At 47.3% G+C, this 24,939-nt stretch overlaps 3 protein-coding genes across 6 annotated transcripts in view; 2 read left to right on the forward strand and 1 right to left on the reverse strand.

Annotated features, from left to right (window-relative positions):
* The window catches only part of LOC135390729 (zinc finger protein GLIS3-like), a 31,370-nt gene extending 14,772 nt beyond the window's left edge, over positions 1 to 16,598 (forward strand). For 2 of the 3 annotated variants that reach the window (XM_064620577.1, XM_064620578.1), the window contains 8 exons: positions 7,380 to 8,842; positions 12,641 to 12,802; positions 13,951 to 14,061; positions 15,239 to 15,392; positions 15,488 to 15,593; positions 15,654 to 15,784; positions 15,851 to 16,103; positions 16,171 to 16,598. In XM_064620577.1, coding sequence (XP_064476647.1) covers positions 7,380 to 8,842; positions 12,641 to 12,802; positions 13,951 to 14,061; positions 15,239 to 15,392; positions 15,488 to 15,593; positions 15,654 to 15,784; positions 15,851 to 16,103; positions 16,171 to 16,180 — 2,390 coding nt within the window. In that variant the 3' untranslated portion in view covers positions 16,181 to 16,598. Of the gene's footprint in view, positions 1 to 2,848; positions 3,768 to 7,379; positions 8,843 to 12,640; positions 12,803 to 13,950; positions 14,062 to 15,238; positions 15,393 to 15,487; positions 15,594 to 15,653; positions 15,785 to 15,850; positions 16,104 to 16,170 lie in introns of those variants that run through there. The other variant, XM_064620579.1, reaches the window with a different exon arrangement.
* Positions 16,599 to 18,678: 2,080 nt separating this feature from the next.
* LOC135390731 (cold-inducible RNA-binding protein B-like) lies at positions 18,679 to 19,497 on the forward strand. Its single transcript, XM_064620582.1, has one exon. It carries the CDS (start codon positions 18,807 to 18,809, stop codon positions 19,449 to 19,451), a length of 645 nt encoding a protein of 214 aa, XP_064476652.1. The 5' UTR covers positions 18,679 to 18,806; the 3' UTR covers positions 19,452 to 19,497.
* Positions 19,498 to 19,829: 332 nt separating this feature from the next.
* Positions 19,830 to 24,587, reverse strand: LOC135390730 (A disintegrin and metalloproteinase with thrombospondin motifs adt-1-like). 2 transcript variants are annotated; one of them, XM_064620581.1, is made up of 16 exons: positions 24,186 to 24,587; positions 23,452 to 23,482; positions 23,296 to 23,346; positions 23,082 to 23,138; positions 22,847 to 22,980; positions 22,689 to 22,772; positions 22,477 to 22,601; positions 22,367 to 22,416; positions 21,990 to 22,131; positions 21,682 to 21,819; positions 21,438 to 21,612; positions 20,942 to 21,037; positions 20,727 to 20,881; positions 20,598 to 20,664; positions 20,391 to 20,508; positions 19,830 to 20,317 (listed from the first exon to the last, which is right to left on the reverse strand). In XM_064620581.1, the coding sequence occupies exons 1-16, from the start codon at positions 24,288 to 24,290 to the stop codon at positions 19,938 to 19,940; spliced, it is 1,908 nt and encodes a 635-aa protein (XP_064476651.1). In that variant the 5' UTR covers positions 24,291 to 24,587; the 3' UTR covers positions 19,830 to 19,937. The 2 variants fall into 2 exon arrangements, with proteins under 2 accessions (XP_064476651.1, XP_064476650.1); XM_064620580.1 differs by having other exon boundaries at positions 22,847 to 22,983.
* Positions 24,588 to 24,939: the final 352 nt, after the last annotated feature.

Below are 24,939 nucleotides of genomic sequence, written 5' to 3' on the forward strand. Positions count from 1 at the left end.
GACGCTGGAATTTTTCCACTGTAAAGTATGTCTGCTTCGCGACGCTAGGTGTCGTTCCAATGCAAATAATGATAATGCGATTAAGTTATCATGCTTTATCGCTAACAGATATGCTCTAAGCAAATAGTATGCGCAGAAGTTAATTATTTTTAAGAATATGAAATCTGCGGAACAAGGGGTGCGTGTGGGCCGACACCTATGACGTAACACGGACGGCCCGTTTGTGCATTACTAGCAAGCTGTGTAAGTTCTTTTGTGAGGTTGTTCCTCAGACAAGAAAACAATATCTTAGTGTGGAGAAGACGAGGCAGTCATAGATCGTCACTTTAACCTTTGTAGGCAAGGTATAGCGTAAGCGGTTCATGAACCCAATGGTCTGCCTGGTCTGCGATTATTTTGTATTGTTATTGTTGTTGTATTGTAATAATTATTGTATAATGCCTGGTTTTATAACGCACAGGTAACAACCGGAGTTTCTAGCGATACAAAATACACTCTTAAAAATGAACTTCACCGCATAGCACGCTCCTAGCCAACCATCGTCTCGAATGATATTGCTATCTGCCCTGATTTGTAGAAAACGGGAGGCGTACGCCATTTTTGTGACACTTATGCTGTTCATAATCGTCACAGAAAAGGCGTACGCCCCTGGTTTTCAACAAATAAGGGCCGATAACGATATCGAGATGATGGTTGGCTAGGAGCGTGCTATGCGGTGAAGTTCATTTTTAAGAGTGTAGTTCGACGTAAAGCAAGATGGTATCTGCGCAACACGCATTTGCGCAGCCTAACACATCATGCGTGCATTCTTATCATTTGGTTTTTGGGGACGACGCGGATCAGATGCGGATGAAGCGTTCCACTTTGCGGATAGGTAAGTGCACGAACAGTGCGGTGCGGATTATGTCTGCTTGGGTGTGGTTGGCAAAAACTTGTTTACTTGTAGATTTGTTGTCATAAGAGACTGGAACATCCTTGCCTGTTGTCACTTTACTCATAATGGCCTGCAGCGTTGCCACGGTAACGATATGTTGAAAGAAAAGCAGAAGATATAACGAATGCATTCCATACGTCACGTTCACGCTGAAAGCAGACTTAGATCAACATCGCTAGTATACTCTCGAAGCGGAAATCTTCACGCACTAAAGCTTATTTTAGACCAATAAACAAACGTTTCACATCCATCCACAAAAAAACATGCGGTCTGCTAAGCGAATAATGACTCACACAAAAATAGTGGAGATTCTTTCCAACTTATTTATGGCGAACGATTGTAAACCTCTTATGTGTTGAGCGAATCGTTTTATTTTAAGCAGACGACATCCTATGCAGCTAAATACACCTTCCTTCCCGCCCGTCTCTCGCATTGCGCGCCTAGCTGCCACGTGGGGGAGCTGTCGTCGTTGCGAGGCCTACGGCACAACTGAGAGTTCCATATTTTTGTTCCTATTTCTGTTGTTGCCGAATTACATCTATCGGTAGGCTACGCGTGGGGCAAGACGGCCCGCACGTGCTTAAGGCAACCTAGAATAAAGAATTTTCGTAGATCTGCTCGTGCGGTGGTGAACGCGGAAAGGGAGTGGCAGTCCAGATGCACAGTGTTGTGTGACGAAGTAAAGTTTTCGAGTGAAAACTTGCCCCGTATTTTCTTTCTGCATATACTCGTTAATTAAGGGAAGGTCTCTGAGAACGCACTTTTAGCGTGCCTTCACGCTGGTCCATGTATGCTTCAAAGAGGAATAAGTGCGTGAAATGTCGTTGCTTTCATTAACAGCTTTTTTATTATTATTTGATATCATCATCACCATCATTATTATTTTTTGTTCCCTTCCCTCATCCGGCTCGCACAAATTTGACTGGAGGCAGGAAGCGAGGAAACACAGCAAGAATATCACGAAGAGATGCTATATAAAAAACGAAACTAACGACAATGACGAATATTATAAAATGCTAAAAATGTACATGTAAAATGTGCACGCAGTTATGAAACTGGCAGAAGAGATACATTCATGCATTAGTACGAGAACCTAATAAATTATAAGACTTCATCGTAACGACACACTGCCGTTCCTCAAGTTTAACTCCGCTTGCTTGCAGGATACTCCATCGCGATTGGACGAGCTGAAGTTAATTATATCCGAAAACAACCAACCAACCAACCAGCCGATAACAAGAGCGCGCGGAGCGACACGTTCTGCCATTGAAACCGAAACCGCGCCCAAGCAGAAAGCAGAAGACAAAGAAAGAAAGAAAGAAAGAAAGTGTGCAGAAGGGATTGAAATATGCACGAGAGACCCCCAGCGGATCAGTTGGAACCAGATGCAGGCAACACGCTTAGGGTTACGGCGCATGGCCACCACGTTTTGCCTTAACGGGGAGAAAGAAAAGGGGAAGAGTCTCCGATTTCCATTCATATCGAAAACGTACACGACGACTTCCTGTTCTTCGATTTGTGAAGCGTCTCGCAAAATAAGTTATCTTCTCCAAACCCGCGCTATAGTACGCCTTGAAAGTATATACGGTATAGGCACTTCGCGAACTTAGCAGGACGTGAGGACTTCCATCATTTTCGTCTGGTATTCGGCCGGCACCACCGAATATTTAAGCATACTCTTGCGTAGCTCCAAAGTTACACTAACCGTGTATTCACCCATTCACCCAGAGGCGGTAGATGCGAAAAAGCGTCATGGCTTTCTGCTATCACGTGAGCGCGAGCGCTCAACGTCGTGTCTTCGCGTACACTGCTGGCCATAGAGAATACCCTACGACACAGCCACAAGATATTCCATAGCAGACGACAGGAAAACACGCTGACGGTGTCGTCTGCGAAGTGTCGTCTGCTAAATGCTGCATGCTCAACACAACACGCGGGACGGAACTTCGTCTCTGCGAGCAGTGTTTCGCTTTTTCTTCCACTAGAATATTCCGTGAGGATGTCGCTCGTGGGAAAACACGGTAAAGAGCGAGAGAGGAAGAATCTCAACCTTGAGCTTTTTTTTTCTTCGCCAACATCAACATCATCAGTCTCAGCTTCTGCTGTCCAGTCCTGGTCCTCCCAAAACCTTCCGCCAGACTTTTCAGACGGATGTTGGCTACAGTTTCCCTTTGAAGTCTGCCCAGGACGCGCACTAGGTCCTGTCTTCCACTAACCCCACCTGTCCTCCGTCCATCAGCCAACGTCCGCAACACCGCTCATATAGGCACAGGTGTTTCGTGGTGCTCAATACGTACTGCGGACGTGGGACGTGTATTCTGAACGACCTCTGTTGACAAAATAAAGAGACGAGTCAGTGCGAACAAGCGAGACAAAATGGAAAACAACGTACGTTCTGTCTTGCGTGCTTCGAGTCTTCCTCATCGGCTCTACCGCATCTGTGCCACACAATCATGGTTGCTACGTACGTTCGCCGTCATATTCATTTCCCTTCACTGTGGCAGAACCCTATACGAACCCTACTGGGAGATCTGACCACCGGCTCTATTCCTAGCAGGAGCCTTGGCAGATGTCCCAAAATCTTTTAAGCAACAACCTGTTGAGGACTCCAGCAGTGGTCCTCCGAAAAAGGAGACCCACTGAGTCAACCACCTGTTTATTTTGAGATCGGGGAAAGGGTTTAAAAGGGTTTCTGCGTCGCACTACGAAGCAGAAGACACTTGTTGAATGCAGGAGGCCCTTTGCAGACAAGGTACGCTGTAGCTTACGAAGTGTTCGTGCGGAACCTGAATGGCCGCGTCTGGGACCACAGTGTTAAAGCATCACTTTGGAAGTAAGTCTCTATCTCTTTACTAGTCTCTCTTCCGGCAACTTACTTTACGATTTATCGAGCTTACTTTAATTAGCGCTCTAAAAACAATGACGACTATAGGACTGCAGTGCCCTTTTTTTTTTATTCTGGTGGAGGTATGACTATATGCCTGTAATGCATTACTATCAACACTTGGAAGTTGATGGTCATATGCACCATATCGTTAGGGGCCTTCTTCTTATTGCACCTTTTACTTTTAATTCCGTGAATCAACTCTAACTATAAGCTGTATACAGAGGGGGGAGGGAGGGGGGAGAGAGGGCGGAAATGAGGGTTAGTACACGTCACTGTTGCAGAAAGAAGGTTGCCCGCTACGATGTCCCAGATCACACCCCATGACGTCATATGACGCGGACACTGCGTCACTAGAGCAAGTACATATCGTTATAACAGTCTGAAAATGTCGACGTTGATGCTGACGGTGCAGACCGACTTTGTTGCAAGGTTGGCTATGCACTATTCTAAATGCAGTGGGCAAAATCTGGAAAATTCTCGCAGAAGCCGGGTAGCTGCCGATGAGAAGACTCTCACGCCGCCATTTTGGTTGCTCAACAGGATTCCAGTCTGGCCACCGCAGAGCCGCATACCGTCATCGAGCAAACATAAAAAAAAAAAGCAACACCGAAAAACAACGAAACAAGCAACGTGAAGAACACATGAGATTGCGAGAGGAAAAAAAAAAGAAGAAAACACTTTCTCATACTAAGTAAAGGGCATCGATGACTAACTAAACTTCCATGCCGCGCTGCGCAGCTACCCTATGTTCTAAAGGGTCTGATGGGGTGGTCATGTGGTTGCTATGGCATTGCTACTCCGAGCTACAACGTTCTCAACCCCATATGCAAAACACACACGAAAATTGTCCCCACCTGTTTCACACGTTAATCACTGGCATCTTTCGTTTTTTTTTTTCCAAGCTTTCCCTTTCTCGCAATATTCCATTCGCTTAACTTAAATAAAAATTCAGCGGAGAGAGGGCAAACTGCGATGAATTTTCTGTGTATGTTTCCCGCCACAAACAACAACTTCTTCTTCTGTTTTTCTTGGTCGCCATCTGAGGGTGGTTCTCAAAGTGCAGTAGAAGCAGTGCACATAGGACACTATCTGCGCTGCACATGTTGTGCTTATGTGTGGCAGTCCCCATGTTTTGCAAGGCCTCGAAAGAAAAAAAAAAGGGGAAACCGAGGCTCCCAGAGCACATCTGGTTTGGCACTTGCGGTTATATCTGTGGAGACAACATGTTACGCAATCATTACGCTACTATAAATCACGGTGTTTCTTGAATGAGTGACAGCTTTCACATTTCCGGTTTGCAGGGACGTCTATATCAAAGTGTCTTCTCGTTTTGGCCAACTGACAAACTGGGCATAATTTCTCCAGGGTTCGAACCCTGTAGCGGAGGTCCTCGTGTCGAGCCTCAACAAGTACTCCCGTAAATTTGTTCGCTCAACTTCAGGTTTCAGTATCAGGTTTACGAAAGCAGAAGACGGAATACGTCTATTCGGGGACATACTTTTTGAGCAGTCATACGTATACCTACACTCTTAAAAACGAACTTCACCGCATAGCACGCTCCTAGCCAACCATAATCTCGAATGATATCGTTATCTGCCCTGATTTGTTGAAAACGGGAGGCGTACGCCTTTTCTGTGACAATTATGAACGGCATAAGTGTCACAGAAAAGGCGTACGCCTCCCATTGTGCTGTGCTGTCTGGGGTTTTTCCTGGGTTTTCCTCAGACGCTTTCAGACATATGTCGGCACAGTTCCCCTAGAAGTCGGCCCAGGACGCACATTTCCCCAGGGCGTCAGTCGTGACGTTGCCCACATACGTGAAGCCGATAACGGCAAGCCCTTTCACCATCACCACCACCATCATTTTTAAGAATGTATTCCTAACTAGTCATAAGTGGTGACATAAGTAGACGTGGCTATGCTGGTAACGTGCTGAAAAATTAGTTTCCGCGTTGTACGCCACGACTTCATCTCTGTAGAGATCACGGTGCAGTGCGTATTCTGAACACTGAGCAGGTGGAAATGGGATGTTTTTCGCGCTACCCAGCGGTAAAATAGCTGTAATACTGCAGCTTAAGGGTACTACGGAGGTACAGGATGATACTGGAGAGCATGGAGGCACTAGGAATACTGGATAAAGCTACACTTAGAACCGTTTATTGCAGCCGATCGAGTCACTGTGGTCGTAATTGCTACAGATAATCAGCTTCCACAATATGCCAAAGTTTACATCCATTTCTGCTTTGAATTTCTGCATTTCTGCTCACGTTTGAGACTTTAAACGCACGATTTTATGTACTCGTCTGCATTCTGTTGCGTTACGGATTGCTATCAATGTTTGTTTACGCATTGTACAGACATCACCCACCATCATCATCATCAAAAGTCGTCTACATAATGTTGCAGAAGCTGCAAAAAAGAAAAAAGAAAAAAAAAAAAGAAAAAAATCGATGTGGTGCGACACACGCTCGGCAACTTCTGCCGCACGTGTTCCCCTTACCCCATTTTTTTCTTTCTTGCTCCTTTTTTTTTTATCCTCGCTCTTTTTTGGCGGGCCTCAACTTTTGGGGCACCAACCTCCGAAACGTCGCGCAGAAAGAAACGTTTTCATTGGCTCTCGGGCGAATCGTCTGCACCCGCCAAGACGGTTTTGGATTGGCGGGATGATAGGGGTTCGGATGAAAGAGTTTGAACCTCGAACTGTCTTGTTGCGACGCGGTGACTTAAATTAGTGTTGATGCGTTGACAAGACGTCTTGACGCTTTTCTATGGTGGGTGCCTTCTCTTCGTTGCTGTCCTTACTTTTTGAGACATTTCTTGCCGAGGCATAGAGCGTTTGTTTGCTTTAACTGAAAGTATAAAAAAACTGTATAAAACGCAGGGAGTTCATTATTAAATGATGCTTCGTTGCACGTTTTCTTTTTATTGTTAAAATAGTGAAGGGCAGAGGAGAATGAAAAATACAACGACGAAGCAGTTATTTAAAAATATTAGAATATTTACGATATGATGATTGTGATAATGACATCTCACCATTCCCTTGAGTTTTCTTTTTTTTTCGCACATACACATTTGAGGGAGAGTGCACTCTTAAAAATGAACTTCACGCATAGCACGCTCCTAGCCAACCATAATCTCGAATGATATCGTTATCTGTCCTGATTTGTTGAAAACGGTAGGCGTACGCCTTTTTTGTGACAATTATGAACAGCATAAGTGTCACAAAAAAGGCGTACGCCTCCCGTTTTCAACAAATGAGGGCAGATAACAATATCATTCGAGATTATGGTTGGCTAGGAGCGTGCTATGTGGTGAAGTTCATTTTTAAGAGTGTGGCAGCATGATCCCACTGTTTATGTGACCCATACGCAACAAGGTGGTCTAACAGGCCCCTTGTTACAGATATTTCTGATGTTATATCTGTACGCACTCATGTAGAACCTGGGTATTTTTATGCTGACCAGTGTATGTGTCAGCGTCGTATATACGTCTAGTTCCATAGTATGTCTCACAGAGTGATAGGACGTAAGCGCTTACATTGCCGTTCTTTCTTTCCAGACCAGGACTTGAGACCACCAGCGTCGCGGGACCTGCAACGGCCGCGCGCCAAGTTGACCCGTTCTAAAGCAATCACCACTATGCACTTGGACTTCTTACCTTCTTCGGACTGTGATAGTGAAGGTGAATGTTCAGGTGTCGCTTCGGCGACGAACTACTTCTGTGACCCAAACAACTACTTCGCTCCGTCCTCATTCTCCGACGGCTCCCCGTGCGGCCTGTCTTCTCCGGGCGAGCAACACGCCGGCTCCAACTGCCTGCAAACCTTTCCAGAAGACCTGTTCCGGCTCCCCTTGTCTGCCAGAGACATCGAGAGGCGTCCCACGGACGATTACGAAAGAGACTTGAGTGTACTGGGAATATACCTGCAACAACAGGACCTTCAACGAGAAGACTACGCATCGAGCACGATATCGTCCACGCAGCGTCCCGTTGAAGAAGATTCTCCCCTTGCCGAGCTGTTTGCTGCGGACGAACAGAACCGTCTTGCGATGGCACCGGATGTAGGTTCGAGCTGCTCCGACCTGTCGGCCCTTACGGGGTCGTCGCCGACGTTATCGAACTTCGCCAGTAACAGGTCGTCTGCCCGGTCTTCCTTTACAAGCCGCGGATGCCGGAGGAAGAGGTCTTTATCGATATCGCCATCTTCGTCTGACGGATTTGATATCAATACGATCATTCGAAGTTCGCCAACGTCCTTAGTTGCGTACCTCAGCGGATCGAGGTGTTCGTCTTCGAGTAGCATCTCGTCCTGCCCCGGTGCATATGGCCATCTCTCAGCTCGTCCAAGCAGCATTGGAAGCCCTAGATCAGGAACGATGGGACATAAGCTTAGCTCCGTGTATTCCCCCACGTTCTTGAAGTCTCTCGCAGACTGTGCCGCCGTCGACAGTAACACGGTGACGCTGGAAGCGATACGCGAAGTGGAGCAAGTAGCCATGCGAGAAGACATCACGGACTTCTTCGATACACACGGCAACTTGGCCGTCGTGGAACAACCGCAAGTCAAACAGGAAGAACTCTTTCAAGCTGAAGAGGAACTCGAGGAAGATCGCCTGCTAACAGCCCTTGACCTTCCGAAGCTCCCGCCATCTTACGACCAGCACATGGCTCGTAAGACCTGCTTCCAGAAGACGCACTCTTCCGACAGTCAGCCTTCGAATTACTCCAGCTTCGAAAGCACGAGCTCTGCCGACGGCGTTGGAGAACTTGCCGAAGTCGACTCGACGACACCCGAGTCGACGCGGTCGTACGATTGCCAGTGGATCGACTGCAAGGGTCTGTTCACGGATCAGGACAGCCTCGTGCGACACATTGAGAAGTGCCATATTGATCAACGTGTCGGGGACGACTACACGTGTTTCTGGCAGGGCTGTCCGCGTCGTCATAAGCCTTTTAATGCGAGATACAAGTTGCTCATTCACATGAGGGTTCACTCGGGAGAGAAGCCCAACAGGTGTACGGTAAGATCTTTTTCTTTTCTTTTCTCCTTGCTCTCATAGATATCGAACATGGGATAAATAGAGAGACAACCTTGGACCAGGACACGTCAGGATTTTAGAAGGCTGTTCTTCTACGTGCACTGTAAACTGAAAAACACCCTTATGGGTGTAAATGGCTTGTCCTATAACTGACACCTCTTTTTACACCATATGGTCTTAGAACACCCTTTTCAGAGGGTGTATTCTGTGTAAGACACCCTTTGAAAGGGTGCTTTTCCTTGAAAATGCTTTCTTTTGCACCCTTTAAACACCCTTCTAGGAGGGTGTAAAGTTGTTAAACACCCTCCTAAAAGGGTGTTTAAAGGGTGCAAAAGAAGGCATTTTCAAGGAAAAGCACCCTTTCAAAGGGTGTCTTACACAGAATACACCCTCTGAAAAGGGTGTTCTAAGACCATATGGTGTAAAAAGAGGTGTCAGTTATAGGACAAGCCATTTACACCCATAAGGGTGTTTTTCAGTTTACAGTGTGCCCAGATTGGGGAACAGTTTTCTCTTCCGAGTATTTGTGGTCTCGACCTCAGGTGCCATGATACAGTGCCGCACGATTTTTCTTCCATATAGTATTTAGATAGCATTAAGGGCTGCCTTGCGCTTGCTGGAAAACCCGCCAAGCAATTTTCACATCACGAAGCAGAATATATTTAAATGAAATGGCATAGACGTCGCCAGTTATAATTCAAATACGCTTCAGGTCTCAATATACTCATGTCTTCCTGGCACATTTACCTCGTAAAGGAAAGTGCATAGCGTTACGTGGTGGTGGGGGTCTTGACTACAGCTAAGAATCCACAGGTTCAAAATCTCAGACGTTCAAGATACCAAATCGTCACAGTCTAATGCTGGCACGTATCGCCTCGAACACACACAGCCTGAAGTCAATAGAGACTTGAAACAACCTTGGTCCCACTACAGCACCATACATAAGACCTCTACCTGTTTGTAAACAAATGACGTCATAATGTTCGACAGCGCCACCAGTTTGGTAGAGTTGAACTACGTTCAATGCTAGTGGCGAACATGGTCGCGCCCGAAAGCCACGGTCTTGACGGGATTACGATGGTCTCTGAAGAGGACGCGACCTTCGGTCCTACTTTTCTTTCAATAGGAGGCAGCGAACAATTGCCCATTCGTGGAACCCAGCTCTCCCCTTTCGATCTGTTTTTGTTTCGGTTTGTCTTCCAACGTCATGATGACGTTTCTCGGGTAGAGGTTTATAAACTAACCAATACGTCGCTTCGTTTTGTATTTCTCCTGCGCGTCCGGCCCGCTTAAGACTGACCGTCGTTAAATTTCATTCGTTAGAACGACTTGGATTGACATCGAAAACACGCCAATCTGGCACGTCGTTCAGTCATATCATACTACTTTGAAACACGGTCATTCTCAGACCTCACAGAAAAAAAAAAAAAAAAAAGCTTTATTTCATTTTGCAATTTCTGATTTTGGTATTATGGATCTAGAAGGCTGTGATGTCGTGGCCAGTGTTACAAGCGTGTCGACAACTGTACACGAACAAGTACTTTATTAGGCAAATTGAGGCTTTGTATATGTATTTGTCCTTTCTATGTTGTTCCAGCCTCAGAACATCAGTTCTCTCAAGTAAACTCATTGGGTTCTCGTCAGTCGAAACCAATAAATGATGGTGGAAATAATACATTGAAGAGTTTGAGTACATCGTACGATATCACCTTTGCGTACGTAAGGGATAGGGTTGATGGTCTTGCGCACGCCCATAACAGAAAGAGAGCCTCGCGCATGCGCAGAACCACCTACCCTATCCCTTACATACGCAAAGGCGATAGTGTGCGACGTACTAAAACTCTATAGTGTCCTACTGACTATGATCGAGGCCTCTGGATGCCCTTCTCCAGCAGCGTGTTTTTCGTCATAGCGTTCAATTTGTTAGCGTCACTCCTCGAAGCGTATACCTAAGCAGATTTCTGCCACCGTGCCAAACTTCTGGCGCTTGGGCAGTGGACGATATGGAGCTCGCGGACATTCTTGTCAGTGAGCGAATACGTTTACCAAAGTATATCACTACCATCAGTGAAATCGCTAAAAAAATGGGCAATGCACCCCGGTTGTTTTGTCGCGTTATACCAACCAATCGTGTTGTATAGGAGAAGGAAAGGACCAGAAACAGGACCTCTATACTTTGACTTCATTCGCCAAGCGGTGGCTCTGGAGACACCGCATACTTATACCAGGGTTGTAGGTTATAGAACCTGACTGAAGATGCCAGCAACTTATTTGGGGGTGGACCTCGATGTTCCCGGTCGCGAAATCCCCGATCTTGAAATTCACGAAACAAGGAAAATGAAGGAGATTGCTTCGTAAGATGGTATATGCCGTGCTTTAAAACACTAACCACCCACTATTTAACCACCCAAATTCACGGGTTTTTCGATGTCTGTCCAAGTCGTTTTAGCGAACGATAAAGCCAAATTTTAGCGACCGTTAGGCTTAGCGGGGCAGACACGACGGAACACGCACGTTGTCCATGTTTGGTGTTTGCATTTTTCTGTCCGGGTCAGTCTAAGTTCGCTGTCGGCAGTTCCCCGCACGCGACTGTGCATTTTATAGCCAAATAACGTTTATTTCCTGTAGTTTATTTTGCAGCGGGGATTTCGATCACTTTATTTCGAGGAACACCCCTTATTTGGTAGCATCGTATACAAGTTGCTTGGGCATCCTTGGATGTTCTTCGCTGGAGGACGTTGGACACATTTCGGTGCACGCTAAAGGACCGTCAAGTGGGCACTAATTAATTAGCGTTATTAATAAATACTATAAATTAACATCAATCCGCAGAGCGGACACTGGGATGCAAGCTCGTCGTCGCCGTTTTCAACCGAGAACCAGAGGATGGCACAGCATATCAGGCGTCGCTCATGATCAAAGTCGTTTTGCTACGTAAATGCCAAGAATTATATTAAACCGGGCGGCGAGAAAGCGCGCAACAGCCTACGTGCGCTATCCATTAGATAAATATAACCGCGTGCTAAACTGCGCAGAAATAACCTGGTAGTGACGTAAGCGTGAAAATGGCCCAGTACATTTTCTCACGCGCCCAGAGGAGCGATAAAATCATTCCTCACCAGCTTTGCAATGTCGGCCTTAAAAAAAATAGAAAAATAATAATAATCAGACGCAAAGCGCCACCCTGCCAAGCACCCTCCGCAAAAGCAACAACTTAAGCAGAAGACAAAATAGAGGTCGCATATCTGGTTACGGGAATGACTCGTCCGTGTGTTCTAGCCGTGCTTCAATCTCTTCTCGTTAGGCGCCTTCACCGTGGGAACATGGTTACTCGAATAATATACTCCCGGGATGCACACGGGGTAAAGGGGTGGGCGACAGCGACGACTTTCAAGGGTGGGAAATCTGCGCCGTTAGATTAGGGTGACTGTGAGTTTTGCTTGGCGTGGTTCCTTGTTGTGATTTGGTATAGAAAGTGAGACACGTAAACAGGGCTCTCCCTCTGCCGTCTGAGTGAGACAACAGAAGGGAGCAAGTCGTATAGTGTCGTCTGCTAACATGCGCGTCTGCTTCGTTTGTGTCGTCTGCTAACATGCGCGTCTGCTTCGTTTGTGTCGTCTGCTAACATGCGCGTCTGCTTCGTTTGTGTCGTCTGCTAACATGCGCGTCTGCTTCGTTTTGTATCGGGTAATTGTAACAAAGAAGGGCTAGGGTTATACATAGCCGGTTATACGAGGACGTCAACGCGGAAAAATAACGGGATCTACTTTGTCTTTCCAGTTCGAAGGCTGCACAAAAGCATTTTCGAGGCTGGAAAACCTCAAGATCCATCTCCGATCTCACACTGGAGAGCGCCCTTACTCCTGTCAGTTCCCCGGATGTCCGAAAGCGTTCAGCAACTCTTCGGATCGAGCCAAACATCAAAGGACGCACCAGGACACGGTACACTACCTAAACATAGGTTAATTCCAGCCTTTACAGTGGGTGAACAGATTGGCGAGCTTTAGTGGAACGTACGAATTCGATGCGTCAAGTCCGAACTCAGCATTGTGATATCAGCCATTTCAAATGGAGAGCTGCAGCCTTGACAGTGCTGATTCACTGTACATAATTAATTAATTGGATGAGAGAGAACAGTTTTTGGTTTTGAAGCCACAATAACAAGAAAATTACTAGCGCCTATTTGTGCCATTCACGTATATATAAATATGGATATATTTTCTCAATAACGCGTCCTGGAGTAGCCAGTCCCGAGTAGCTCGAGACTAACATCTCCATTTTTTTTCTTTTAAAAATCAATCAATCAATATGGAGGCAACAGCGCGATTCTCGAGGAAAGGTTTATTATATGTTAGAGGTTTATTATAAAGTATTTTATGTATTTTTTTTAAAGCCTAAACTCCGAGGCTCTCAATGTAAGCAACACAAACCGAACGCAATCTGTTGTTCCCTGTCGTCTTCACTTATCCTGCTTCATTTTCTTGTCGGTATGATTCCGTCACCAACCCTTATCTCCCGTTACTCATGTCAATCAAATCCCCATTACCTGCTGAAGAGGGAAAAGCTTTAATACTCGCATTGACCGCTAGGGCCGCTTCAAGAGTCTCTTTCCTATATTCCTGCAGTCACGCATTGTATACTATCTGACCGTGCCTTCTTTAAACCGAACGATGTATATCACACAAACCCAATAACAATTTCGTCATTGTCGTCTGCTTTGAAGTGAAACTGAAATCGAGAGTGAAACTGAGAGGACCCATCGAGGCGCTCTTGGGGCTCTCGGGATCCCCGAGGAGCGCGGGGCGAGAATATATACGGCGGCAACACTCGGACCAACGCTCCATTACTCGCTCTTTCGGGAAGCATCCGAAATATTCCGCTTTGCCGCGCCGCGCTATTATGAGCCGACGGAGTCGTCAACACCAGAAACCTTCGTGCGTCCGCCCAAAATACAAACAAAAAGTTGCACTATTTTTGCAACTTCTCAGCAAAGATGCAAATGCCGCCGTGGTATAACCTTGGCGTATATACACAGTCCCCGAATGCTTTGTAGATGCTGGCAAACTAATGGGATTCTTGCTCTTCTTCAGAAGCCGTACGCGTGCCAAGTTCCCGGCTGCTCGAAGCGCTACACGGACCCGAGCTCATTGCGGAAACATTACAAGAATCACACAGCCAAGGACGACAGTGCCAGGAAAAAGGTGCGAGGAATCATGCCATTCAGTTCCCCTCCAAAGAAGAAAAAAGACGGGGGCGGAAAATAGAGCGCAGTTCTTGTTGTAGCTGTACTTATTAGTAGTAGCTTGTCCTGTCCTGCTTGTTTTTAGATAACGCATGCGGTCGTATATTTAATGCTCGTGCGGTTAGAGGGACGGATTTATGGCCTAAGAGACTACACTCTTAAAAATGAACTTCACCGCATAGCACGCTCCTAGCCAACCATCATCTCGAATGATATCGTTATCTGCTCTGATTTGTTTAAAACGGGAGGCGTACGCCTTTTCTGTGACAATTATGAACAGCATAAGTGTCACAAAAGAGGCGTACGCCTACCGTTTTGAACAAATCGGGGCAGATAAAGATATCACTCCCGATGATGGTAGGCTAGGAGCGTGCTATGCGGTGAAGTTCATTTTTAAGAGTGTAGGTAAGGCAGAAGAGAATTTTGGAACGTTATTTCTTGAGGAGGTTGGGATTCATTTTTAGAATTTCATTTGTGGCGGTTTCCGGACCGACGCTAGGTGGATACCATTAGTCATACTTTTTTTTTATTGACTATATTTATTGGCCACGGTCGTCATTAATGAGCGTTTAATTGGGCGTGGAGGGCACAGCAACGAGAACTGGCTATTCCACTGTCTATTTGCACTGGATGTTCGTCTTAGCGGAGATGTTGGAATATTGTAGGGGGGGGGGGGTACTCGTCTCTACTTTGGCACCTGTGTGTGATACCCGTATGGGCTTTATTGGCTTTTGGGTAGAAATTTTTTTTTGGGGGGGCGTTAGGGGGTTTTATAGGGTTGCTAGGAAAATCCGTAGTCTGTTCTACGCGCAGAAGCAATGTAAATTTAAATGGTTATACAATGATACGAAGAAAAATAGAAAGAAAACAGCAAAGCAGCTATCGCAATACAGAGAGCTCTGAATGAGGTCTGCTCCTACGCTGACCTCTCCTCAAACAACGACGTTGTCGTGTTTATACCCGAAACCCAAAAGTATCAGTATCGGCGTTTTCCTTATTAATTAATCGCCTAATCAATATATTATTTTTGTTCTTCTGTTTACGAGTAATGACCCGACCAGTCCTCGAAAACGCAGGAGGTCATTTCTAGACTTCCTGCAGCGCCTACGGCGTTCTCACAACTCTGTACCTTGTAGATTCGCAGCGAGAATGAGTCGGAAGCGGTGGCCATCAATGACTGCTTGGACGTGCCACCAGCCTCAAGAGGAGATCGACCAAAGCTGGAGCATGCAGACAGCGGCATCGGAAGATCGCCAGGCGGAAGCTCCGTCAACGAATCTTGTTACGCAGGTAAGCAAAGCATGCATCAACAGGTCATCAACAGTGGCGACTATCGACATGTATCAATATTAGATGCCATCGCACGTGTCTGTCTTTTCGTGCAGGTCCTGGATACCCTTACACACATCTGAGCACCAGCGACAACGAGCTCAGTTGTCAATCTTCGCCGAGCACACCGTATGATCCCATTTCTGGAGCTGCAGATGACATGTAGGAATCAAGACGACGAGCGTACATTCAGTATGTCACACTAGACTTCCCTCTTTACAGGCTTCAACCGGGACATCCCATTCCCCAACTAAGACGCAGTCCCTCAGCCAACTGTGCCAGAAGTCCCACGCAGAGCTTTATCTTAGAGGTTCCTTGCTCGGATACCATGTCTCTTCACAGCTTTGGCTCTTGTAAGTGCTTGTGGCACAAGAAAGATGTCGAGGACTTGACGTCACAATGTCCCGTATTTCACGCAGCGCCCTCTCCGATGGATCGGGAGGGACAAGTATCTGAGGTGCAAATAGACGGCGACCTGGAGCCACTGATGACGCTGAGCATGTCGGACTTGATGATGCTGAATGGCCTCGGGGACTCCATCAGCTCCAGAGAGGATTCTGCCGACGAAGCCGTGCCGCACGCAGAGCATGAGCAAGCGACCAACAACTACAAACCTCTACCACCGTTCGATGCCTTCTACGCTAGCCTGGACGATTTGACACATTTTGGAGGGTAAGCATCTTGCTCGTCATTCGCGGTCACGTGGCGCCCCTATAGAAACTGTCATCAACTTTTACAGAGTGTCTTGAAACACCGGTCTACCATAAGAAGCGGTATAATGTTGTGTAGACCCAAAGACAGGACACAGCACCCCCGAAGAGGACTCCGGTGCCCTCATGAACCACAGATGGACGTCGTCCTGTGACGGTGCTGGTGTTGATAACAACGCGTTCACACGAAGCCCTTAAGTTCACAGACTGTTAGTGGTTGGGAAGACGCTGCAACGAACAGTGCTGAACAGTGCTGAACAGTGCCGTTCGTGTGCCCTCTCAGTATACTGTCCTGCAGTTCCAGGCGCGGACACTGCGATGTCACCCTTATTTATAGCTTCCTTTCCTCACTTATTTTTATATGCTCACCGAGAGTTTATTGACCTGGTCTTCAGCAGTAGCTACTGTGCTACGGACCCAACATGATGTTGTAACAAATAAATTGTATTTTATGATGTTGAAACACCGGTGCCGTGTCTCTTCCGCATCCATGAAGTACAACAGCAGCGTGCACCATGACATAAGCATAGAGAAAATAAATGGAGCAACACATGATTTTAAAGGCGTAGAGAGAGTTAAATCCCATGGTAGAGCGCATTTTGTATAACGCGATAGGTGAGGGCATCAAGGAGCTAATTACAGTCGCAGGAGATATGCTAATGTGTCCGTAGGAGTTCTCTACGAGGGCACTGGACGGACGATTATTATTCTTATTCATCTTCTCAAAAGATGGCCGTGAGCTAGGACCATTGGGTGGAATTACGTCTATACGGTCGTGATCATATTTAATGCCCGTAATAACGTGAACACAAGTGTCAAGTGACGTATGACGCATGCGCGTGAAAACATGTATTTGGGAATGTGTGTACGTGTATGTGTGAGAGAGGACGGCGAAGGCGTCTAATAGCGGTTCGAGAGAAGAATGTAAGATACGAGACCTACTGTCACAGGCCTATTGCGCAGCGCTGTAATGGATGGTCCGAGGGACAGCAGTGAAGCTATAGAGACAAGGGCTCTCAATAAACGCGGAGGCGTACGGAAGAGTTGGCCGTTGGTCTGGCGGAGTTGATGGAGAGCGACCAGTACGGTAGAGGTAAGGGGTATATAGCGCAAGGCATTGGGATTGCGTCAACCAGACTTCTGTCTCTCTTGAGCTGTAGTGGTTAGCGTTCCACGAGAAAGAGACATGTTCATAGGGTGTCGCGGGGGGGGGGGGGCAGCTCAGGACAGGCTCGTGAGAGTCGTCGATACCTGGCAACGAAAGCACGCCCTAGAATAGGGAAGAGATCAAATATCTCGCCAGAGAGGGACGTTTTAGCTGGGGAGTAAGCGGTTTCGATAAAGGTGAGCCCACGGTGGCCAGGAATCCACGTAATGATGATATCGTTATTGTGCCGCGGTGCAAGATGTACTAAGATTGACTAGAATGACTCTAATGGCGGCACCAGACCCGAGGACGACGCCAAAGCAGAAATGACAAATATAGAGCCAGATAGCAAGAGAACCCTTTCAAAGGAGGAAGGGACCGTCCTGTGAGGTCAAGGGCCATAGCTAAAAATTCGTTGTCAAAGGGGGGGATAAAGTCTGGGAGCCGAACCCGAAACTGGAAGCCAAGCTGAGGCAAAAACAAGCCAGCTCCAGCGCGCTCAGTAGAGACCGTCGCGTCAGCTGCGACTATTAGGTATTCCGCATACCGGTTAGGTGGTCTGTCAATGTCCTCTGTAGAGTGACCAATGGAATATGTTTGGCATCCGCATTAAATATATCAATGATTCGAACAGTGCGGGGTTCCGTGCGGGTACCCAGTATGCACACATCCGCCAAAGAGATTCTCGGTGGCGCGAGGAGATGTTGGGCGAAAAGGAGCTGCGGCGAGTTAATTTCAACCGGCGCTGCCACCGGCGTATCACACTATCACTATCACGGTATCACACACAGTATCACTATCACGGTCACGGCGTATCAACTCTTCTTCTTCTTCTTCTTCCCATTGAGAATGGCCATTAGCCACAAGGGGGCTGGCCAGGACTAACTACACTATGACATGACTATAACAATTTGGACGGATAATATGATGGTTGAGGGGACGGAAATGGTGAATGAGGGCTACCTTTTTGTGCTCGCCATAACACTCAATGGATGATGATATAATTATTATTACGGTCGACGGTACCTTCTTCGTCTTCACATACGCAGTGGTCGTCCTTTTCGACGCTCGACACAATGATGCATAGCAACATAGAGATAATATAGATATATAGAGGCATATATATAAGATATAGAAGCATATATAGAAGATAATATAGAGGCATAGCAATGATGGAAGAAGTTCCAACACACTGACCAATAATCATACGGTGGCGCTAGCGACGATTCGAAAGATAGATCGCTGCAGACACGAACATGTTAGGCGATGTGCAGTAGTAGCCGGTCCAATGGCATTACTAACGCAAGCTATTTTTGCCGTGCCTATTATAATGTAACGTGGCGCCGGAAAAGAGGTAAGGATTAGTCAATGGCACCGAAAAAAGACGAGGCGACACAGCACGCAGAGCCGCGCGCCAGAGCGACGAAGACGACGGACAGAACGTTCTCAGAGAGCGGACCGGGTGGTTTAGCAGCGAGCGTTTAACGACCAGCATCGCATGCCGTGATCCGCCGGAGCATGTCCGCCGCTGCCAGCCCCCCACGGCCGAGCGCCGGCACGACGGCTGGACGAATCTTCGTCGGCGGCTTGGATTGCGTCATGTCCAGAGAAGACCTGGAGCGGGAGTTCGGCAAGTACGGAAAGCTCAAGGAAGTCTGGATGGCGCAGAACCCGCCGGGATTCGCTTTCGTCGAGTTCGAGGAAAACTCCCGCGTGGACGACGCAGTGAAAGAGATGAACGGCACCATAGTCAACGGGGCCCTCCTCCGTGTGGAGCGGGCCAGGGACAAAGCTCGGAAGACGGCCAGAGGTGGGGCTTCCTTTCGAAGGCTACGACGTGGAGGTTCCTATCAGGGCTTCGCCAATGACCGGAAGGTTCGCAGGGCTCCTACTCCGACGTCACCCACGGGACCGCCTGCCCAGCCACTGGCACCCTACCCTAGTGCATCGTACGCGCGTGGCGGCTACGGCGTGCCCTATGCTGGTGCTTGGGACCCGACCGCCTACGCGGCACCGTCTCCGTATTACGCGGCTCCTCCTGCCTACGGAGCGTACTACGGAGACTTCTACGGGATGGGCGCATTGGCTACGCCTGGCATGCCGACGATGGCAGCCGCCTGCGATCCTGCTTCGTTCCAGCCTCAGGACTATGGGCAAATGTGAACGCTCCTTGTGTGTACATATAAAGCAGTGTGTTTTTGGATATTCAGTAACGCTCGTTAATTCAGTAGAAGGTACCCAATCTGGATGCTTCTCGCAAAGAATGCGCACATAACTGTCCGGGAGTCTGTTCTGGCGGGAGCTTGTAACGCAAATGTCGCGGGTGACAGTGTAGCTCGGCGAAGCTCAACGCACCCTTGCGCTGTAAGACTTAACGTCTGTGGAGCTTAACTTTACGCTGTGGAACCGATCTATCTACTGTTAACGTCCATAACGTCAATGTGTATTCGCGGGCAGCTAACTGAAGAGTAACGCTAACAGCGCAACGTACAGTGCTGGAAATCTCCTGTGAAAGCGAGCGCACTAACGCTGGCATAACGTAACTCTGCGCATTCTGTATTTCGCGTTAGACTGTAGCACGAGCTTTATTAAACGAATGCGACGAGGGTCGTGTGACCGAAGCGCTACCGGCCACCGTATATAGTGTTGTCATCGAGGCTTTTCTGCTACATCATCTGGGTCGTAGATCCTGTACGGTTTGCGCGGTATTTTCTTCAGCGTCGGCAGCTTTCGGCCCGGCACGTACTCTAGGAACTCCTTGACGAGTTTCCTGCCTTCTGGGTTTAAAACCCAGTCTTCAACGTTTATGGTTAACTCGTCCGCAGCGGTCTCTTTGTGCATGCCATGCATTCCGCGGAGCAGGGAAGAGCACTGTCTGTTCTGGCAGTAGAAAGGACTGTCCGCGTGACAGCGAGCACCGTCCGGTAGATAGGTATCGACCTCTGATACGTCATTGGTGCTGAATTTGGCGTTGATAAACCTGTCGCCTTTGTAGGAGCAGTAGATGGCACAAGAACGCCATGTTACATCTGGAAAAAAGGGAAGGTCACACATTGGCTGGGCTTGTACTGTTTTCCATCGGGGTGAATGCGAAGCGCTCACTCTGATCGTAAGGTAGCTGTGTGCCAGGCGGATGCAGATCAGGCTTGATTTTTGAGAACTGTTCGCATTTTGTTGCTATGTATTCTTTGTTTGTCGTGGTTTTCTGACATTCCTTTTTCTGGAAGAAATCCATCGCTGTTCTGAGCGACTTGATAAGCCCCTTGACTTTTGTTAATAATAAAAAGACACAAAGAAAAGAAGCCCTACCATATCTGAATTGCAAGGCCTGAACATGACGTCGTCCCCCTCGCATCCGTCTTCTGTGTTTTTCTTTCTATGTGGCAGAAGGGTTACATAAAAGAGAGAACATATTCTTATAGTACACCTATTACGTACTGCGGGTTCGTGCATGACCGTTCAAAACGACGCAGTGAAACACTGTCTTGAAGACAGGAACTGGTACAGTTCTTCATTTCAGTCCAGTCAGTCCATCCTCCCCGGATTACTTTTACTCCTTTTGGGAATGGTGTACACTTTCCTAATTGACACCACTGCACCAAGATTAGCTATATGTATCACGTGTAACAATTGCGATGAAAAACTTAACTTACATTTTTCCCCCCACAATAGCTACCTTCAAGTGCTCCGCCTGCGCCGTACAGACTCATCCTTTTAGGAGTTCTGCACTTTAATATTCGACAAATTGACTGCGAACGAACAAAAAGCGTGTGTTAAAACGGGTAAACTGCATAGAAGGTGTCCAATATCAGCTGCGCCGTAATTACACGGCGCGCTCTGTTGCAGACGTAGCGCAATCTTGAATTAACTGAGTCGTCTGCTATGCTGCAGCGTTGTCGTCTGCAACGCTTTTGAAAATAGGGATAGGAATACATTCTCACGCATTCCCACGTGTATACCTCGCCATTTACGTTTCATACTGGTATAAACTTTATCGCTGATGTACATACTTTCGAGCTCCCTCTTGCCCCGGTGTATCCGGCTATACACCGCGTCCAACAGACACGCGCGGCACCTAACCTGGCAGCCTTATCGAAGGCACATTTTGAACATCCGTTGCAGAAGACATGAAATGATGTTGCCTCTTACACTCATATTATTGTACTTGATGGCGTGTTGAGCAGCATCGTCTTTGAGGAATATCTTGCACTGTTCATCAGCGTCCCACCTCTGTCCTGGAAGTTCGTCTAACTTCCACCGGTTCAGCAACCTAGAGTTGTCGTCGTCTGCTGCGGTATTCTGCAGGCACGATACTTTTCGCGATCTGCAGACGAACATAAAACAAAAGAACACATGCGGTTTAACAACGTACACATTTTCTCTTTCAATGTACCTGTTGAGTTCATCGAGGAACTTCCTGCTGCACTTTGACCAAATAGAAAGGACGTCGTGGCTTTTCCAGGAGGACATCAGGAACTTGCGGTCCATGCAAGGGTCGTTTTTCGGAGGACCGTCGTGGTATAATCCGAGGCTGGACAAAAAAAATAAACTAAAAAATTAAAATCTCTTAGCAATGGGTACACAGTAACCGCGGGCGGTGAAGATGCAGGACTGACAGCGGAGGATTCTGAAGATTGAGGCGAGGGACAAGGGCGTATCTGAGCAAGTGATCGTAAAATGACGACGAGGTAAGGTACTAACTTGTGTCCCAACTCATGCGCAAGCACATGGCTGGCCTGAATACCCGAAGACATGGCGGGAACACCTTCTGGCCCTGAAGCCCCGAACTCGATTACCAGGCCGCTGTACTTGGGTTCGCAGAAGCCGTTTACCCACGACTTGCCTAAACGCAGTAGAGAACAAATCATCAACGTTCTGCGCTTCCTGCAGGACTTTCATTCCTCCAATCTGAAGAAATTAGGTATGATTATTGTCACTGAACCGGCACCACTATGCCGGAGGCAGGGTGGTAAGATAGTTGAAGTGCATAGTATCTTAGTCTAAATATTGGACACCCTTCCTCCCTTTGTCTCCCCAAGACGCCAGGAGGCGTTCAAGTCGTCAAGGCCATGTCTCACCAACAACTGTACTTGACTTCTGGCCGTCCACAAAATGTGTCATGTCAAGCCTATACAAGAAGAAAGAAGGACAAACATCATGGGTGTTCTTCGAGGATGTGATCAGTTACCCTGTAAAGAGCACAGCAACATCCCAGTGGCCCGGTGTTCCATCTCTGGGGTTCCTTTCCTTCTGGTACTGGGAGAAGGACTCCAGGAGCTTATCAGAGTCCCCACCATAAGTGGGAAGGTCCAACTACGAACAACCGAATAGGCTTTGCGGCACAATGAACACATTGCCGTCGAGCCTCGAAGCATGTTGCGAGACGCTCCATAAACTCACGGGTTGCTTTTCCAAGATCTCCATGTGAACTATCTTCAGATCCAGCTGCAGCGCTACCGACGGCGACTTAAAGTAAACTTGCAGCTTAAAGATATATAGCGCAACGTAAGCACGGAATGATCCCGACGTGAAATTCATGTTGCGGGACCCCGACGTACCTGGCTGAACACTGCGGACATGATATCTCGTAGCTTCTCTTTCGATTTCAAGAAGTCTATGTAACCTCGATAACAGGCCTCATCGCAGAAGGCGCCGACTTCCAATACCAATCTCGAATGAGCTTTTGACTTTTCTGCTGAAGGTAAGCGACATGATTGAGATGCTATGCTCGTGCGTCCTTATCGATCATCATATTATCGATCGATGCAATATTTGAACGACGAAGTATATTACCTCTTCGACCATTGCAGCGTCTTTGACTTCGTGGGATGACATGATGGTGTCCAGCTCCTCACAACAGAAGACGCAAATAGGGTCATGATGGTCATGTCAAGACAATGGGAAGAGATACGAGATAAGGAAGAAATAGCCAGCGATATCACTATGGATCGTTAACACTCCTAGTTCATCTTCAGGAGCGAGTGTTCGTATTCAGCTAAATGCTTACGTTCAAATTGGAGGCGGAAGTTTCTGTCCAAGAAGTAGTTCATAACCTGGTCTTCAAGGGAAAAGGAGTTATTGTAGTCGAACTTGACATCGTTTCCAGAAAGCTACACACATGCAGGAAATATAAAAAAGCAATTTTTAACGAAAAAATTTTTACGCGGTCCAGAGAAGCCCTCAGTCACCAGATGCTGAAATTAGAAAGGAAATATTTTGAGTTCAAAGATTGCACACAGCTCTCAGGCAGAAGATGTGCATGACTAAACGTTCAAAAAAAAAAAAAAAAAAACAAAGAGAGAGAGAGAGAGAGAGAGAAAGGTTTTCGGGAGTGTTTCTGAAAGACTTTTTCCTGTGTACTCCAGGAGAAAGGTCAAGTTATGGAGAGAGACGGGGAGAGAGAGAACAATGGACGAAATTAGTTTTCAAAGCATAGCCGATAGTTCGTCCGTAGCTTTATCGGACAACGTAACAGTGATCAAGTGACGAAGAACTAACCTTGGAGAGAGATAGAAATACATGATGACGATGATATGGGGATGGATCTATAAAGCCACTGCATTTAAACACGCTTGCCGCACTGCTCAAAGATGTAGGCTTTTTTAAAATAAAAATTCCGTACTAGCACCGGGATGTAACTGCGGCCATGAACAGTGTACAGACGTTGACAGAAGGAGAAACATAGGAGACAGAGAGTTTAGCATACGCCCTTGTCTGACTTCAGAGGGAACCGCTCTTGCATTCGACTGAAAGGTCAGTCGGAAACTTCCACCAGATAGCACAGACGGCGACAGTAGGATTGGAGATCACAACCACCACCACCCAGTTTCCCTCATAAAGTTCACGTTGATAGTCACCAATCCAAAGCTGAATTCGCAGACATCACTCCCTCCTTACCTTCTTCCTCGTTGCTGCGCATTCTCTCCACGAGAAAGCGACCACTGCCAAGAGTAGCAGCAGACGACACCAAGGCAGACGAGCAAGGCAGACGACACCCTTCATTTCGTATCAAACTTGCAGACGAACTATGCAGACGTACACAAGTTTTCTTTTACGCTGTATGTTCAAAGCCCCCACCAATTAAGGCCTCAATTATGCCGCTACTTCGTAACATGACATCCTGGCTATCGGCATACAAGTGTGACAATCTCTTCGCAGCTGCCAAACAAAGCTGCGAAAGAGAGCTCAGCGAGCCGTCGTCCCTACGTTGTCCCGTGGACTTTTAATTCCTGGTACGCAGTTGTTCCTGTTTGCCACAACCTTCTGCGTGTCGGAAGCCCTCTCCACAAGGTCTGCGTGTTTCCGCTGCCGATGTGGGGCCAATAAATTGTGCAGGTCTTGTCAACCGACCAACGGCGGTTTCGTTTGACCTGACCGCGGTACCCAGTTTTGGGCAAAGTTTAACAAAAGACGCCGATGGCGTTGACGGCGTTGATATGGAATAAGTGAACAGACGTGAAAGAAGGAACAAGAGAGTGTTCGTTAGTCAGACGTGTGCAGGTCGAGAGATAGCTGGAAGGAGACAGGGTGGATGTTTAACATGCATCAACTTCTGGGTAACTATGCCGACATCGGCCTGGGAAATCTGCAGAAAACCAAGAGAGCTTTCGCACTTGGGAGGGACCTGCACTCAAAAAAAAAAAAAAAAAAG

This window comes from Ornithodoros turicata, chromosome 4, assembly GCF_037126465.1.
Source record: "Ornithodoros turicata isolate Travis chromosome 4, ASM3712646v1, whole genome shotgun sequence".
NCBI classification, from domain to species: domain Eukaryota; kingdom Metazoa; phylum Arthropoda; class Arachnida; order Ixodida; family Argasidae; genus Ornithodoros; species Ornithodoros turicata.

Bases quoted from the DNA above. Each gene is read 5' to 3' on its own strand.
- LOC135390731 (XM_064620582.1), top strand. From the start codon at position 18,807: ATGTCCGCCGCTGCCAGCCCCCCACGGCCGAGCGCCGGCACGACGGCT.
- LOC135390730 (XM_064620580.1), bottom strand. From the start codon at position 24,290: ATGAAGGGTGTCGTCTGCCTTGCTCGTCTGCCTTGGTGTCGTCTGCTG. The intron at 21,820-21,989 runs GTTAGTACCTTA...TTTTTTGTCCAG, and splicing joins GCGCATGAGTTGGGACACAA to CCTCGGATTATACCACGACG. The intron at 21,038-21,437 runs GTAAGAGGCAAC...GTTCGTTCGCAG, and splicing joins TCAAGTACAATAATATGAGT to TCAATTTGTCGAATATTAAA.